Source organism: Aphelocoma coerulescens, chromosome 2 (assembly GCF_041296385.1).
Source record: "Aphelocoma coerulescens isolate FSJ_1873_10779 chromosome 2, UR_Acoe_1.0, whole genome shotgun sequence".
Classification (NCBI taxonomy): domain Eukaryota; kingdom Metazoa; phylum Chordata; class Aves; order Passeriformes; family Corvidae; genus Aphelocoma; species Aphelocoma coerulescens.
In genome coordinates this window covers 115,177,564-115,194,504 of record NC_091015.1, presented here as the reverse complement: position 1 = coordinate 115,194,504, position 16,941 = coordinate 115,177,564, and the positions used below count along the sequence as shown (strand labels likewise).

The 16,941-nt window shown below is 43.4% G+C and overlaps 1 protein-coding gene across 4 annotated transcripts in view; it reads left to right on the top strand.

The window, feature by feature from the left end:
• The window catches only part of MTCL1 (microtubule crosslinking factor 1), a 102,737-nt gene that overhangs the window by 46,940 nt on the left and 38,856 nt on the right, over positions 1-16,941 (top strand). For 2 of the 4 annotated variants that reach the window (XM_069004453.1, XM_069004451.1), the window contains exons 4-7: positions 7,052-7,111; positions 9,146-9,220; positions 13,006-14,331; positions 15,279-15,434. In XM_069004453.1, the coding sequence (XP_068860554.1) occupies positions 7,052-7,111; positions 9,146-9,220; positions 13,006-14,331; positions 15,279-15,434 (1,617 nt within the window). The remainder of the gene's footprint in view (positions 1-7,051; positions 7,112-9,145; positions 9,221-13,005; positions 14,332-15,278; positions 15,435-16,941) is intronic. The other 2 variants (XM_069004455.1, XM_069004452.1) reach the window with 1 other exon arrangement.

The following is a 16,941-nucleotide window of genomic DNA, read 5'->3' as shown; positions in this document are numbered from 1 at the left end:
AATGCAAACTCCCAGTCCCCTCTCTGAGCACTATCTGGCCTGCAGTGCCATTCAGTAAAGCATTCTGGGGAAGCATTTTTTCATGGAGAAGAGGAGGGAAGGGCAGTCGGCCTCTGTTTTCAGGCAGTTTGCATTTAGCACTGGGTGATGCAGCTGATGCCAAGCAGTGCGAGGTGGATGGTGGATGGCAGGGCAGGTATGTCATGGACTGCTTTTTCTACCAGTTGTCTATTTTGCCCAGGCTGCCACAGTAAGAGTCATCACAAGAGAGAAGAAAACAACTTAAAAAAAGTTGAACAAGTTGTTTCATCTTCTCAGGGAGTTTTGTAACCCCTGTTTGGTCCAGAGAGGTGGAGAAGGGAGCCCACACTGGCACTGCTGGCCAAGGGGCTGGCTGGGTGCCTGCCCTCACTGTGAGCGACACTGTTTCCCTCTGGGCATGCTGAAGTGTTGCCTGGGCTATGAGCACCAGGCGTGTGCCATTCCGTAGGGTTTCATGGCTGACGATGAGCACTGTTCCTGTTGCCAAGCTGTTTCAGGACAGGTCTGCTTCTGTGTGTACATAGTGCCCAGCACATTTTTCACGGGCCGTCTGCTACAGGATTACACTAACGAGGTAATTAGAGGGCTCAGGCAGTGTCAGCACAGCACATACCACTTGGATTAAGCCTGACTCTTCCACAAGTTCTTTCCCAAAGGGGTGCAGACTGACATGGCTCCCTTTTGTGGGCTGCTGCTCGGTCACTACAGCTTAGCTGATGTGTAGGAATTTGGGGTGCTGCTCCTGCCTCCTGTTGCCAGTGGGGAGCAGGGGGCAGGTGGTCCTAGCAATGGTTACCATGGGCATTACAGGCGTAATATGGTGGGAGATGGAGCAGCAGAGGCCTGGCAGCAATGCATTGCTGCGGTTGGCGTGGATGCCACTCCTGCCTGGCGGAATTGTGAGGGATGTGGCGGCAGTGGTTTCCTCCTCAGGCTCAGGTGGTGCCCGGGCAGAGGTTTAGCACATGTGTCCGTGATGTGGGGTTAAGGAACGGGCACAGTATGCAGAACTCACATTTAATAGCTGCACAAGTGGAAAAGTGACAAGGCTTGGAGGGATGTTTGCTCCTGGCACATCAGTGTCACTCTACTAGTGTAGCAGGAGGGGAAAAAGGCAACACAGCAATCATCTGCCTGGCTTCCTGCTAGTTTCCTTCACCTGAAAAAGTACCCCCCATGAAAAAGAAAAGTCTGGTCTCAGTGTGTTATAATTTTCTTTATGTATTGTGACAAATGTAGTGCAATTGGGATATTTTATATCTTAACAAAATGGGACAGAGAGGGATTTTTAAAATATATTTTAATGAATTTAACAAGTTATTAGGAAGTGTTTGGGCAGAAGAACTATGTAGGACAGTGATACACATTAGTGGTTAGGATCTCAGCTGTCTATTGAAGGATTTATTTTATTATATTGATAACAATTATTATATTACTGGGCTATATCCTTTACCAATTGTTTTCATAATTATTTAGTAATTATTGTATTAATAAGAATTATTATATTGGTTTCTCATCCCCACATCAGCCTCCACTGACCAAATATTAAATGAAATGGTGTGTTGTGAGCTGAACACAGAGGCAGCCCAGCTGTCTCCCATCCTCCCGAGAGCTGCTGTCTAACCTTCCAGGGTTTCAGAGAGCAGGTGCAAACCTGCTGCTTCCCTCCCCAGCACGCTCCCAGACCTGTCACACCCCATTATTTGTAAACACCAAGGCAGCTAATATCACAGAGTGCATGTGAAGTGCACCAGGAAGCCACATGAGACAGACAGTGCGGTGTGTCCGTAGTAAGAGGCAAAAGAAAGAGGCTCCTCCAAAGCCCCTATTCATAAGCTTAGCACAATGGAGTAATGCAGCGTTAGGGAAATTTAAGCTGGTGCTGAGTGCTTTTCTACTCTTTTACTCAAGGGATGCCTTTTATCCTGAACTGCAATGCTTATGATATTTCAGACATAGCTTGCTTTGCTAGGTCATGTGAATGATGAATATCACCGGATTTAGAGGTTTCTAGTAAATCAAACACACATGGGAATGAATGGAGATATAGATCACTTGCGTCAAGCACAGCTTTATCAGGGCTTGGTGAGATATCTTTTTCAAGGGCCTACAGCAATTGAAAAGCAATTAGAATTTCATTGTACTTTCCAGTTCCGTTAACCATCCTGTAGATATGTACAAGAGCTCCCAATGAAAAGGCTGCCACTATGCTTTCACTGCGCAGCCATTGTAATGCAGAAGCATGGGATAGCAGCAAAGCAAAACTTTGGTCGAATACTTGGGACTTAGAGACACTTCAGGCCTCAAGAAAGAATGGAAAGCCACCCTGTTCTACCTTAAATAAGGGATGTTGCTACAGAAATGGGAAATGCTTCCTTTCCCCAGGTGGACAGGTAACAGTACAGGACGGTGCAGTGTGATAGCTGAAATCTGCCCCTCCTAAAGAAACAAGTCCTGGTCATCATCCGGGTCATGTTCTTTTCTTCTTAGAAGTGTTTACTTGTCACTGATTTAAGAGTGCCAGAGCTCTGCACAAAGGGTTTTTTCTTTATGTACAAGACTGGACAAACAGGGATAGCTCTAAAGTAGTGAGAGGAAGCAGAACCATGCACATCTTCAATGTCAGGGTCTAGCAAATCCAAAGCTGTAAAAAGGTAAGAGGGAAACAGCCTGCAGTGGCCAGCCAAGCTGCATTTGTGTGGATGGGGTTTGCTGGAGAAGGAGCATGGAGATCCTTGTCTTTTTTTATCTCCTGACAGAATCTTCCTATGCAGTCCTGCACAGTGCCTGGAAAACATGTGCAGTGAAGTGTTCCTGAGCAGTGATTAGTGGTGCAGTTAATGAACACTGGTTTACATCTCTTGGGGATAAATCCACCTTCTGACCATCTGTTAACATGAGGATCTGGTTTTCTTCTGATTCACATAGATGCCAAGCAGAATTACGTTCGTTTAAATCACTGGTGTGTCTTGGAGAGTAAGTGCTATTAAAAAGTTGGTCCATTGGCAAGATCTCTTAATGAGTCACATTCTGTGGAGCAGAGATCATGTCTCTCTGGATGGTTTGTTCATTCTTGAACATGAGAGGGCCCAACAGCTAACAAGAATTTAGCTCTTGTTATGAAATGCCAATGTGCAGCTCTGAAGCTGTTAGCCTTGCAGTAATCTGCAAGTGGTCTGCTTCACCTACTGCTGGATTTGGAGTAAGTGGATTTGGTTACTTGTGCATATTTTTTTAAAATACTGTCAGATCCCTCGCAGGCAGTATCTTCTAATGAATGCAAATGAAAATTGTGATTATCCATTTCAAAGCAATCGGTAGCAAGCCATCATTGGCACAGAACATTATTTATACAGCTCATAAGCACCAGTGATGCTGGTGCATAATTCCTCACACATCACAGTAATAGAAACTGCCCTCAGGGCTGGACTTTCCAATCCAGCCTCTCTGTTTTTGAGTTGCAGACATTGTCACTTCAGTGACTGACTACTGGATTTTGCAGGTTCAGTTTGATGCACATATGATAGCAAGCCCACACTTGCCTGCAGATGCCAGACTGCCGCCCAAATTACTTGCTCCTCTAAGCAGCAGTGAATAAAGTGACAAGATGTCAGCTCTTAGTGACTCTTGGTTCTCTCATTTTCCAAATCCTTCTCTACCAATGCCTGTTCACATTTCTGTTCTCATCCTACTCGGCACTTGCTTCAGTATGAGAACTTGGGGCCCATCATGTGTTTACATGGACAATTGCTCTTAACTCAAATTTTATTTCCATTTTTTGCTCAACCTCTAATTCCAGTGCATTGACTCCTGCTTGCTGTTCCCCCCATGGGTAGTCTTGCTTTCACTGCTCAGTTTGCAGGACTCTTCTTCTACCTGTTAAACATGGAATTCACCAGAAGATGCAAATTACCTCTTCCTGTCCCTGCTAGGCTTCTAGGGAAAGTGAAAATAATAATGTCTCTTCCCACTGTTAATATTGTAATCCATACATCCAATAATCTTTTGGGAAGTTTAACTTTTAAAACACTGGGCCCCCATATGTTAGCTCTCCTTGGTAGCCAAGAGGTCCATCAACAAATTGCAGTGAGACTGTAGAGTAGGAAATGTCTGCACAAGTAACCACTTTCTTAAGAGACTGTGTTAACCAAAGGACTAATAAAATCTTGTTTAACTATTATTGAAAGACTTTTTGATAGACAGCCAACCCTGGTTGGTCTCTTGAGTATAGAAAGTAGTATAGAAATGTTCCTTCTAGCATTAATTCATATCAGCTTCAGATGCCAATCTCCTGTACATCAAAGAGAAATGCTCATTTATTGGACCATTTTACATTTTAAATCATTTAAGCTTGTAGCACATTCCACCTACTTTTAGCAGCAGCAGCCTCTGCCCTTAGTCCAGCTAAAACAGCAGCTGTGTTGGTTGGTGTTTCACACACACGTGCAGCCTGGTCCCACAGTGGTGAAATGGAGATCTTGCTTTCATACAGGGCTTAGGGAGCTATGGCCAGGCAGTCCCTTGTTGCCATGCTTGTGTTCAAGTCGTCCGCTGATACTTGTGAGGGAAGTTTCTCCCTGTAATCCACTGGCAGACCCCAAGGGTAAATATTCCCTTCTTTGTCTTACACCAAGGACAGACTCAGCCTAAGGTTGAGTCTCTGCCTTACAGAAATACAAAGCAGTCTCCCACCTGAGCACTGATTATAAGGTTGTTCTTAAGCAAATCCAAATGGGACAGTGTGAAAATGCTTAAAATGAGGCCTCATCTAGGGCAGTATGTTACAAACCTGTTAGTCTGGATCTGTGAAATCTATTGTTTCAGTGAGGAGGGAAGCTTACACTTTCCAAAGATAGATGGCTACCTACCTGTTTCTCTGTCTGTGATCCATGTCATCTACCTAAATTTTAATTCATTTCCCCTTGTTTTCCAAGTATTATCCCATACTACACAGCAAAGTCTTCATTACTTTGTCTTGCACATCATATCCTCTAGCTTCTCAAGCTGGATGTGTCTAAGTGTAGTTTTTTGCCTATAGGTAAGAGCAAGGGATTTTTAGCATTTGGCACAAGGCTTTTCATTTCTAGCATGATGAGTAGCTACGTGCTATAACTGGGCATTGGGATGTCTACTGATAGCCTCATCCCTGACTCTAAGGGCTTACAAATTAAATGCAGTATCCAGACAACCTCCTTTCACTTAAGCTGTTCTTGCTTGAAGTCACATGGAAAAGAAGTGAACGTGAGGATCAGGGCTATGCCCCATATCTCTTCAACCACAGTGACCCCTCTTGCATGCCCGGGAGTGATGCTGCTGACTGCTGATTGCTTTCAGTTACATATATGCTTCCAGAACAACACCATATTAAAAAAAATTAAATAAAAGAGAGAGAAAACAGTAACTGTTTATCCTGCCTAAGCTTGTGTAACAGGTTTTTATATGATGACTTTAGTGTTTAAAGTCTTTTTTAATCAAACTGTTTCAGTATCCAGAAAAAGACATTTCTCTTACTCAGCTTCATTAGTTATAGGAAATCACTGGATTAAAGCAGAGAGCAGATTAGCAAAAATAAACTGTAGTATGTCTTGGGCATATGGTGCTGCATATGAATGGGTTTTAGCTACTTATCTGTGTATAACAAAGAGTAGAAGGAGAGATTTGTCTTTGTGTGCAATAATTATAATGTGCAGTATCTGCATAGCTGAACAGGCAGAAACCACAAAGCCAGGGGAAACTTTTGGTTTGAATTTGTATAGGGTGTGTGCACTGGTCCCTGAGCTCACATCGTGTTTTCTGCCAGCTCATGGTTGGGCACAAGACTGGACTTAGCTAATTAACAGGATGCCTCTCCCTCCTTTCTCTTCCTCTTTGCTGGGCCCATGTGTTGCAGTGCTGGGTTAGTGTGGGTTACAGAGATTGGGATTTAGCCCATCTGACATGGGAGCAGGCGCTGATCCAGGGACACTGCTCCATCACATGGACCAGAGGAGAGGCATACTGTGGGCAACCCATGAGAGTCCAGGCTTTACCTCAGTTGGCAATTGTCCCCCACAGGGCAAATATAAACAGAAGTAGTAAATAAAAGAGGTGATCACAGGGTGATCGGGGGAGTATAGGCTCTGGGCACAGAGCAACACGGCCTGCTTTGAATTCCAATTCCAAATTTTCCAGCTTCTTGCTTCTTTTTTATCTAATACCTTTTGATCCCCTCTGATACCTCAACCTGAAAAGTGTCAAATGTATGCTTTTTCTAAATAGGCCCAGCTCACATCACTTTGGACACCAGCCCTGACACACAAGTAAACACCGATAACGTCCTGCTCCACCCCTCACTTCCCAGGAAAACTCTGCTTTTCCATTTGGGTGCTGAGAGGTTTCTCAGTGAAGATGACATCATTTCCATGTCTTAAAAATATTTGCTTATAAAGGGATATAAAGATTTGCAAAACCAATCAAATCTGATTTTATGAAGTAAATTCAAAAATACCTGGAGAATTATTTAGTCTTTATCTGGGCTCCTGAATATGTTTGCTAGCACAGATTAACAAACAATGTTATGCCACATAGCTTAAACAAGCTTGCCCTTGCCTATTTTTTGGGGGGTTGCTTTCCCCTGAGGTTTCTACAACGTGTTTCACATTGACTGTGAGTAAGATACTTGGACTTCTGCCCTGGATTAATCAAACATGAATCATTGCCCCATGCAAAAAGAAAGTTTATCCAAAAATTTTGGTGGTCCACAGAAGAAAAAGGGGGGGATGTTTCCCCCTCTGCGAAGTTTCAACTAATTTTATTCCTTGCTTTGGTGGGAAATTCTGAGTCTTAAAAGATTCACTGACAAGCACCTGATCATCTTGTTCTTTTAAGGATTATTATGAAAAATTTAATCCCCAGCTGCTCAGGAACAAATTCTTTCTTTCTCCTAAATTAATTGTATAGTGGTGAGACCTGCCAACCTTGCAGGCTTTGTGTTTAGCTTATCAATAACTCAGTGTTGCTTCTGTTGCAGAGTTCCCTGAAGAGGAGAGGCAGCAGAGAAATCCACAAAGAAAAAAAGACATTTACCCAGGTATGGTTTCCATGAACATGCAACTTTGAGCAAAATCACATGATAGAACTCAAAATTTGTTTTTATAGGTTTTGACAGGGCCATTGGGTATATTAACTAGAGTGCAATTAGGCCTTAATCTACTGAGACCTCCCAGAGATAATGCAGAAGCAATTTAGGACACAAGTGCAGTCTCTAAACCGTGCAGCTTCTCAGGCTCACTGTGCTTGTATCCATTGATTCAGGCTGCAGGTTTTCTACAAGAGGAGCAAATCACCTTGCCTCACAAAAGAATTGGATCACAGCTCAGGGACTAACTAAATTTATACACTGTGCCAGAGACTTTGTGCTAATGAGTGTCTTGGCAGGAATACAGTTCACACACTGCAACGACACCTCGCGAGCTCTTGTGTTGCAGCCCAGGGTTTGATTTTCCTGATGTTGCACGAACTTGTGCTCCCCAAAGCTGAGGTACAACGGAGAGCCTAAGATGCCCACTCAGTCTCTCTTTGGACACTGGTTTTATTGGAATCTTGTAGGTCAGTCCTTCTCAGGAAAGCAGTCTGCCCTGTTTCCTCTGCTTTTTGTGCTGATTGTAGGAGTTAAAGCTTTTCCCAGCACCCACACACTTACTGTTTATAGCCAGAGAGATGGGGATAGTATTTCACCTCACCGGGAAAGGAGCCAAGAGAGACATTGTGCCTTCATTAGTGAAAGGATGCACTTCCCCTGCTGCCCCCTTGGCAGGCTCGGAGTACACAGCCGAGACCTATGGGTTGTCTAGTCTTAAAATCCATTGATTTGTAACAGAAACCATAATAAATCACTACAATATGTTGAACTTGAGGGTGTAGGGCAGGCAGCAGAGTGGGCATACTGGGGGATTGTGGTGGCCAGGGTGCTTCAGCCTGCCTTCCCAGAACACAGCAGACCGAGTGTCCTTGCCAAGATGACAGAAGCATGCCTTAATCATGCCTTAAAATGGGGCACTTGCTGTGGAGAATTATTTAAGTCATCAGTCAGGTCAGAGAGTTTATTTTTCTGCAAGTATGTAAGATATATGGATGAAATATATACACATGCCCACACACATGCAAATTACAGATGAAACTACATGAAGGCATGATTATGTCCATAGGGGTTTGGTGGGCAGTACTGTCCTTCCTTTCCTCATTCCTGGAAATACAGTGCAGTTCAAAGGGAATGTATTCTCGTGCTTACTTCCTCCTCCCAAATCCAGGCATCAAGAGTAGCTGTAGTTTGCCTTGGAAAGCCTTAAAAATGACTTCACAAAATCAACTGAGTAACCAAGTGAGAGCTCAGCACTACTTGCAGCACAGGGAAGTGATCCCAGAAGCCACATGGGGAAAAACCTTTACCCTCTACACACACATCATAACTCTTGCAAGCAAAGGATTTGGGCTTGGCAATGAAAACCGTTGCACCAGCACTCTGCAAGGTAGCCATTCAGTTTTCTTCACCAATTCTTTAGGGTAGAAAAGATGGAGAAAGAACCCTATATACTAACATGGCCCAGCTTGTATGTACACGTCCTGGCTATCTCCCAACTCCAGGGTATTACCCAGAGCTGTCTCCAAACTCAGGCATCCATTCAGAGGTATCTGCTGGCTGAGATCAGGGCACATCACAGCAAGTGCCTGACCTGGTCAAAGACATGCCAGGTCCTGGAGCAGGGCCCAAAAGTGTTGGTACGCACACAGCCCAGGAGGTTGAAAATGCTGCTCTTCGGGGACAGACACTCTAAATACCTAGAATGAGTTCAAACACCCATTATATGTTTTGTGACTGAGAAGGCCTTAAACTTGGATTCTGTGCATCCACATGCTTACAGATATGTATAGCATGTGACAAGACTGGTGTTTTTACTTACTGAGAGCTTGTCATGAAAATTAGCTGGAACATCACACCCACCACAGGGCACACCGAGTAAATAATACCCATGAAGCTGATTGTCTTGAAGTTGTGTAAAAGCAGAACTCATAGTAGCACTCATCTGCCTCTGCAGTATTGAAGAAAAAAGTTTTTATTCAGCAGAATTGCAAAACGGAACTTCTTGGAAAATACCAGGCACCAGGCAAAACACAAAGAAAAGTGGTTCTCCAGCGCAAGGTAGGAGAGCTGGCACTCAGCCAGATGCTTGGGTGCTGGTTGTACTGCCCTGTCGTCAGACTTGCAACCCCAAAACCGCTTACCAGTCTTCTGCCTGGCAGTTCCCTTGAGCTGGTGGTGGTGGTAGAGGAGATGGTGTTGGCCTCTATCTAGCTTTGTGTCTTCTTGCCAGAAAAGAAATATTATATTGGGGAATTTTTGATCAGCTCTTCATTTTCATCACATCTCTCACACCATTATGTATTTACATTGCATAATGAAGTTAATTTATTTCCTATACATTTCATTTCTTTATCTCCACATTCTACATTTGTCTAAATTAGACAGCATTAGACAGTAGGGAGGGATCTGGGTTTTTTCCTTCTGCTTTTTTTACCCATTAACATCCTTCTGAATTGCCATGCAGAGCCACAGTGCAATTGCATGCAAATAATCACCATTGGTAATGATTAACTCCCATGTATCCTTAATGATCTCTTAAAGTCCATGACTGAGCACCATGACTGCCACATTTTTGCACTGCTGTTCCTTCTTTTCTTTCCATATGATCTGTCCTACATACACATTTTAGGAAAACATCCACATACTGGATGTTTAATACAGTCAGGAGGCCACAGCCCATATTCAGCTCCTGGGATATGAGCCTGTTGTTCCTCCAAAAACATGGAAAGGTTGTTCTCCCTCTTTTTTTCCCCCCCTCCTGTCTTTTCATTCACGATTTAACTAATAATGAACTATTCTTAATTTCAGTGATTTGGCCTCTCTTTAGTTTTCCTTATATGTCAAAACTCTGCTTGCCTGTGTGGGTGTCTCACCCTCTCACTGATCCTACTTGGTTTCAACTGATCAAGAAATCACTGATATTTCTGTACACAAAGTTTCAGAGGGACAGATGCATGAAGGTTGGAGTCCCACCCTTCTGGCATGCTTAGAGCTGGCTGATAAACTTCTCCTGACCATTCTTTTTCTTTGGAAAAAAAGCTGTCAGAGGAATGGGGTGTTCCCTGGCAGGGAAGCGAGGAAGATCTAGAGCTTTCTCACCTTTCCAGATGGGATCCATATTTAGTAGGCAAGATTAACATCCATCAGCTCTGTTGTTTTGTATGAGGCTTGTGTTTGTTTAATGAAAAAAAATCTTGTTTGTTTCAGCTCTTGCAAAAAACCAAAAGTTAAACATTTGACCCTTTTTAAAAAATAAAAAAAAATTGCTAAGACAAAACCTGGCAATAAAGTAATGCCATTAAAGCAGCTAACAGTGGTTTTGTCCTGCAATAATAACACACTAACTCCACACATGCATTGAATCGTGCAGTGATGCTGAGCAAAAACACTGGGGCCCTGACCCTAAACCCATTGAAGCCTTTCCCTTTTCTTCAAAAGCTTCAAAACGCTGAGTGTGTTGTCCCAAGTGCGGCTCAGGGACTGTTATTTTTGGTGTTTGAAAGGCAGTGGGCGTCTGGCTGAAGCTCCCTCTGACCCCAGGGTGGGAGTGGGGCCCTGGTGCTCCCAGGCAGAGCAGAGGGATGGGGGCAGGCTGCCCCTTCCCTCAGGCATCGCTCCAGCTGCCTGCAGCCAGGGAGGTGCCAGGCACCAGCTACTGCCATTGACGGCTGGGCACTTAAAGCCACAGACAGACAAGAAGTTGGGTAAAGAATGCAGGATTGCAAAGATAGAATAAAGAAAATGTCAGATCAGCTATTAACAGATAAATAAATGACCGGGAGTAATCATCCCACCTGTGAGCTCTGATGTGCAGCACTGGTCTGGCTGTAACTTTCCTTGTGATCTTTGTATTTCCCTAGAAGCAAAACCTAGAGTTCTGGGGATAAACTGATTCACTGTGATAGGAAAAACAGAGGTAATGTGTTGTACAGCCCTGGCCAAAGATGATGCTTTAATCATACAGCCTTATCCAGCCAGAGCAATCAAAATTCAGAGTGACTCCATCAGAGGCTTCACAGGATTTTGCCAGGTTTTAATTTGATTCTTAATTTGCACTTTTGAGTTATAAAGAGAAAAGCAATTTATAAACATATCTGTGAAAAAGTGGAATGTGTATGCAAGGAGACAATAGAGAGGATAGAAATCACATCTTCTAGAGGCTCTGCTTCTAATCAGTCATAAGCACGTCGCTTGAATTAATCTAAAACTTGTATTTCTGATGCCAGAAACACGATGACCAGAATTTTAGTCAACCCATGAGCTGATTGCAATTGTGTTTGACTCTTGGTAATCAATGAAAATCACACATTAACAGAAACTTTGAATATTTTTTACCTCTACCATGTTATTAACACGTAAGTTAACTTTCTTTCTATTTAGCATTTTAAAGTCACAACATGCAGCAAGCAGCATCAATCAGAAAGCTGACTGGGTTCAGAAGTATACAACCAATAACTTTTGTGTCTGTTTAGTTATTAACAGTTTAAATTAAGACATAATTAGTATATATGTAAATAGAATGGGGCAAATTAATCTAGGTAACATAGAAGACCAATGTGCCAGGATGTGTGCTATAGAAACTAAATCATTTCCTCAGATTGCTGAGCCATAATTAGTTTTGTAATTTTTGTTTTCATAGCCTGATCTGAGTGAACAATTAAAGTCAGTCATGTTTTCCTCTGAATTTGGCTTCCATTATTAGGAATTATAACAAAATGGTGCTTTTGAAAGATAACAGTGCTCTGGAGACCAAAATGAAGTTTCCATATATAATTGCACATATGTCCACATGGCCTACCAACAACGATAAAATCTGCTGTCTCAAGAGATCATCTTTCAAAGACTGCCTTCCATTATACTGCTAATGCTGATAAATGTGTCTCTTTTGAGGCCAAGTGCCTGTATCTCCATGACAATTCATGAAAGCGATTCATGCAAAGAAATTGTTCATTGGCTTAGAATTTACTTAACCTTGTCTCTTATTTCAGCACAATACACACTGGAGTTTTCATCTGAGATGAGATGCAGTACTTTAAAATGCCCAACACACACAAAAAACCCCAAACAGTCATTCAACACCCTGGTACTTCCTGAAAAATGCAGGTTTTCACATGGGATGGATTTGGATGTAAACACGGTTTAATGAATTTTTCTTCCCTTTTTCACATGTTTTCACCAATCTCCCTTATGAACACTTGTTCATCCCAGAAACAGATCACAATCTGCTCTGTCCTAATAATGACAGTAGTAGAGACAACAGTGTGTTTCCTATTTGGAAAGCAAGTTAGGAACTCCATCTATTTCATAGCATCATGAGATCACAGTAATTAAAGTCTTCACTTTTCAAGGCAACCACACAGTTCAGCACACCTCTGTTGTGCGTTCTAGCTGAAGGAGCCCAGAATTTGAGATTATGATGAGCAAATTCATCTGAGTAGTCTTTGTTCCATGATGCTAAAGGGGAACAAGTCATTAAAGGTAAATGGAACAAAAAGTGCCAGCAAATCATGGAGCCTTTTCATTTGAGTCATTATTTTCCACAAAATTTGCTCAGCATTTGAGAAAAAACATTGTGCTGGCACTCTTGCATCACTGAACACTTGCACAGGCACACTTTTTTTTCCCCCCCTCTTTAACTCTGATCAAACTGCTTTGCCAATTTAACCAAGACCAAGCCACAAAATGTGTCAACTGTGTGATTTGCGCAGCTCTGTCTATGTATTGTTTGCATACTTAACAGATACAGCTCAGAGGATGGGGAGGTGGAGATTTTGGAAAATAAGCTGCTGGTTGTACTTCTATTATAATATAATCTTGGGTCGGGGGGTGATTATTCTTGGCAGGAGGACAGTGCTGATTTGAAGTGCCAGCTCCAGTTTGCCAAAGAGGAGGCAGCACTGATGCGTAAGAAGATGGCTAAACTGGGGAGGGAGAAGGATGAACTGGAGCAGGAGCTCCAGAAGTACAAGTCCATCTATGGAGACGTGGACAGTCCCCTGCCTACTGGGGAAGCAGGGGGCCCACCCAGCACCAGGGAGGCCGAGCTGAAGCTTCGTTTGAAGTTGGTGGAGGAGGAAGCCAACATACTGGGCAGAAAAATAGTGGAACTGGAGGTGGAGAACAGGGGGATTAAAGCTGAGATGGAGGATATGAGGTGCCAATATGAAAAAGAGTGTCTCAGCAGGGACCACATTTCAAGCATTCCTACCTCGCCCTACGGAGACTCTGTGGAGTCGGCCACAGAGCTGCGCAGGCACCTGCAGTTTGTGGAAGAGGAAGCAGAGCTGCTGAGGAGGTCAATCTCTGAAATCGAGGATCACAACAAGCAGCTAACGAATGAGCTGAACAAATTCAAGTTTGAGCCAGGCCAGGAGCCAGGCTGGTTGGATGACACAGCATCCAAGGGTGGTGGGACCTTGCAAGAGGAGCTGAAGTCGGCCAGGTCACAAATCAATGAGCTGAGTGGGAAAGTGATGAAGCTCCAGTATGAGAACAGGGTCCTGATGTCCAACGTCCAGCGTTATGATCTTGCCTCTCACCTGGGCCTGCGCACTTCCAGCCCCAGGGACAGCGACGCTGACAGTGACGCTGGGAAAAAAGAGAGCGATAGTGAAGATGGTCGTCCACCACAGCCAAAGAGAGAGGGGCCCATTGGGGGCGAGAGTGACTCAGAAGAAGTGTATGAGAAGACGTCGGGTTTTGGGAGTGGGAAGCCATCAGAAGTGAGCGACTTGTGCTCCGCCGAGTTCCTGAGAGTGAAAGAGGACACCGAGTCATTAATTAACATCAAACGTGAGGCTGAGCGACTTGAAAGGACCGTGGAGCGCCTTATCACCGATACAGACAGCTTGATTTATGATGCAAAGGTGCATGTAACCAGCAGCCCGTCCACCGAGCAGGATTTCAGAAGTGGAGAGGAAAGGGGAGAAGATAAACATGAACCAGAGCTACTGGACACCGTCAGCTCCAGGATGAAAGCTTTCCGGAAGGAGCTTCAGACCTTCCTGGAAAAGGTTGATCACATTGGAGAGGGCCTTAAGGAGCAGATGGAGGACCTCTCTCCTCTTCCCCATCTCACAGAGTCTTCCAGTTTCCTATCCACAATGACATCCATGTCCCGAGACTCTCCCATTGGTAACCTGGGGAAGGAATTGATCACCGACTTCCAGGTAGGTCAGCTTTTTATTTGCCTTCTTTCTGTTTATCGTTTCTCTTTCTTTCTGGCAATTGCTACCCTAGAGCTAATTTTCTTCACAGCTGCTTTGTTATGATTTCAGACCCGCAGTGTATTAAGTGTGTAATGTTAAACAAACACTTTATAGGTTTTTTTTCTTTTATTTATTTGCACAACTCCTTTGATTCAGAGGCGGTTCCTCGTGGCAAAAAGGCTAATCCATTGGTGCTAAAGAGATCTGTCTTCTTTTTGTCGGTAACAGCAGTGTTTCCCCATGAAAGAGGTGATTAATTAAAACAAAAAATTCTGATGAATGTAAATTAGAAGCCTTGCTAAGAAATGTGAGGAGGTCTTTATTATGCTCTCTTGTAAAAGGGTCAGGCATGTTCTCAAAAGCCTTGCCAAAAGAACCCAACCAAATGCAGTTTTCTAAGTGATGTGTTTTGAAAAGCCTGCTTACAGCTCACTCCCCTAACCGAGCAGCGAGTGAGAAGCTCTGTAGCCAGCGAAGGACTGCCTTGCCTAAAGCGTTGCCCATGGGCGCATGTCTAAACTGCCACAACTGCCACACTGGATATGGCTTTTCTGCACCGCACAAGTAAGGAAGGAAGAGCCTTGTGTCCCATATCCTTCATGACTTGTATGCTTGCTGTTGGTTTGACTCATGCATCCTCATTGCATGCGCCTCATAACCAGTGTTTGCATTCTTTTTTCCTCTCTTTCTCTTTTTTGCTTTTCAGATGTTTCAGCCCATCATTTTGCTCATCCTCATTTTGGTTTTGTTCTCTTCACTTTCTTATGCCACTGTATTTAAGTTGTTTTTTCTGTTCACGCTTTTCTTTGTCTTGTAGTTTTTCAGTCGTCTACCTTACCCATTTTTGTTTTCTTTATTCCCTCCTGTCCTTTTGTTTTTTTGTTATAAACCGCCCATGCACCTAACAGTCCAAACTGAGGGATCAGATGGAGTGGCAGCTCAAACAAGATCGTGGAGAGGAGCAAGAGATTCGCCACCAGCGAGCCACCACCGACCCACACCGCAGAGCTGATGGAGACATTAAACTCTACAGGCCAGGAGACAAGGGCTGTTTCAGTCTAGAGGTCAGCAAAGCAGCCCATCGTACTCATTGCCTCCTGCTGCCTTAGCCAGGAGATGAGTAGCAGAAGCCAGGGGCTGGGGGAGCAAGTTAGATCAAACATGACACCCCTGTTGTGAAATTTGTGGTTAATCTCATTTGCCCCGTGCAGTTCCACGGAAGCAAATTGGTCCTAACTTTGGAGTCATCACCCTGCTCCCAGTAGCTTTGCCAAGGGGGAAAGTACAGCTCAGGGACCCACTACAACTGAGTATAGAAGTAAAAGATGTCCAGAAGATATTGTAATCCCTGATATTCAATCATGCTTCCAGATTTCACCTTAAATCTGGAAAGTCTACAGATAGAGATTGCTTCACTTTTTCCTGTCAGTAAATGCTGGTGTGCATGGTGATTCTCAACAGGGAATACACCACCCTGCAGCTTCCCAAAAAGCTTATTTAAAGCATAATTCTCCATAGTTTGGGTTGTTGAATACTTTTCCATTTGTCAAAAACATCAACCAGTTTTTATTTGAATCTTCATTCATGCAGAGGCCATGTCTGCCTCAGTAAACACCTCCTTAGCTGCTTTCTCATGAACACAGTTGTCCATACACTGCAATTGGTCATGAAGAAAACAATTTCTACTCTGTCTCCATAAAGGTGGGCTTGGAGCAGTGAGAAACTTTTCTGCTGGCCTCTGGGAAGCCAATTCTTGAAACTGTGATGGTTAGAGTAGCTTCTAGTGAGGGATGAGTTTTAACATGTTTTTAAATCTATAGAAACATGAAGAAGCCTTAATATATCTGAAACCCCTAACTGAGTCTGGGTGCTGGCTGGGGCAGCTGGGTTTGTGAGTAAGCAATTGCAAGACCTAGAAACCAGGGGTAGGAAGATAAACCTTCAGGGCAGCTGGTAGCCAAACAGCATGATGATGTCTTGAATATCAAAGGGAGAGTGGCCCTTCATCTTAACACAGGTAATTCTTTGCTGGTTTTGTTTGGTTTGGTTTAAAATATCCTGATAGCACAGAGTTTTGGTAGGATTAGAACAATGAATTTGTTCAGCAGCGTCTTTTCCAACTTTTCACTTGTAACAGTGATAAAAGACCTCAGGAAGGATATCTGATAAATCCAGGACACCATAAGCCTTTCACTGAAGGGTAAAGTAATTCTTCCTCAGCTGTGAAAGGGGCTGATGAGGTAGAGAAATCTTGTTGTTCAGCACAGATCCCTTTGCAATCAGAAAGCGATATTGCTCCACAGTTATGGTAGATAGGGTCAGAAAATTACTCCAGCAATATTTCATTACAATATTTCTGTTTAAATTCTGTCATATTTATTGGTTCCCCCTTATCTTAGATCAGTGTTGTTATTATATTAAGGTTTGTATATGTATGGCCTCTGTTAGGATTAGGGATTTGGCTAATTTTGGCACAATACCTTTTTTTTTTCCTCTCCCAGGATGGGATGATGTATCAGATATGTACAGCAAACTGTGCTTGAACAGAGGATGGACAGTTTTCACACCGTA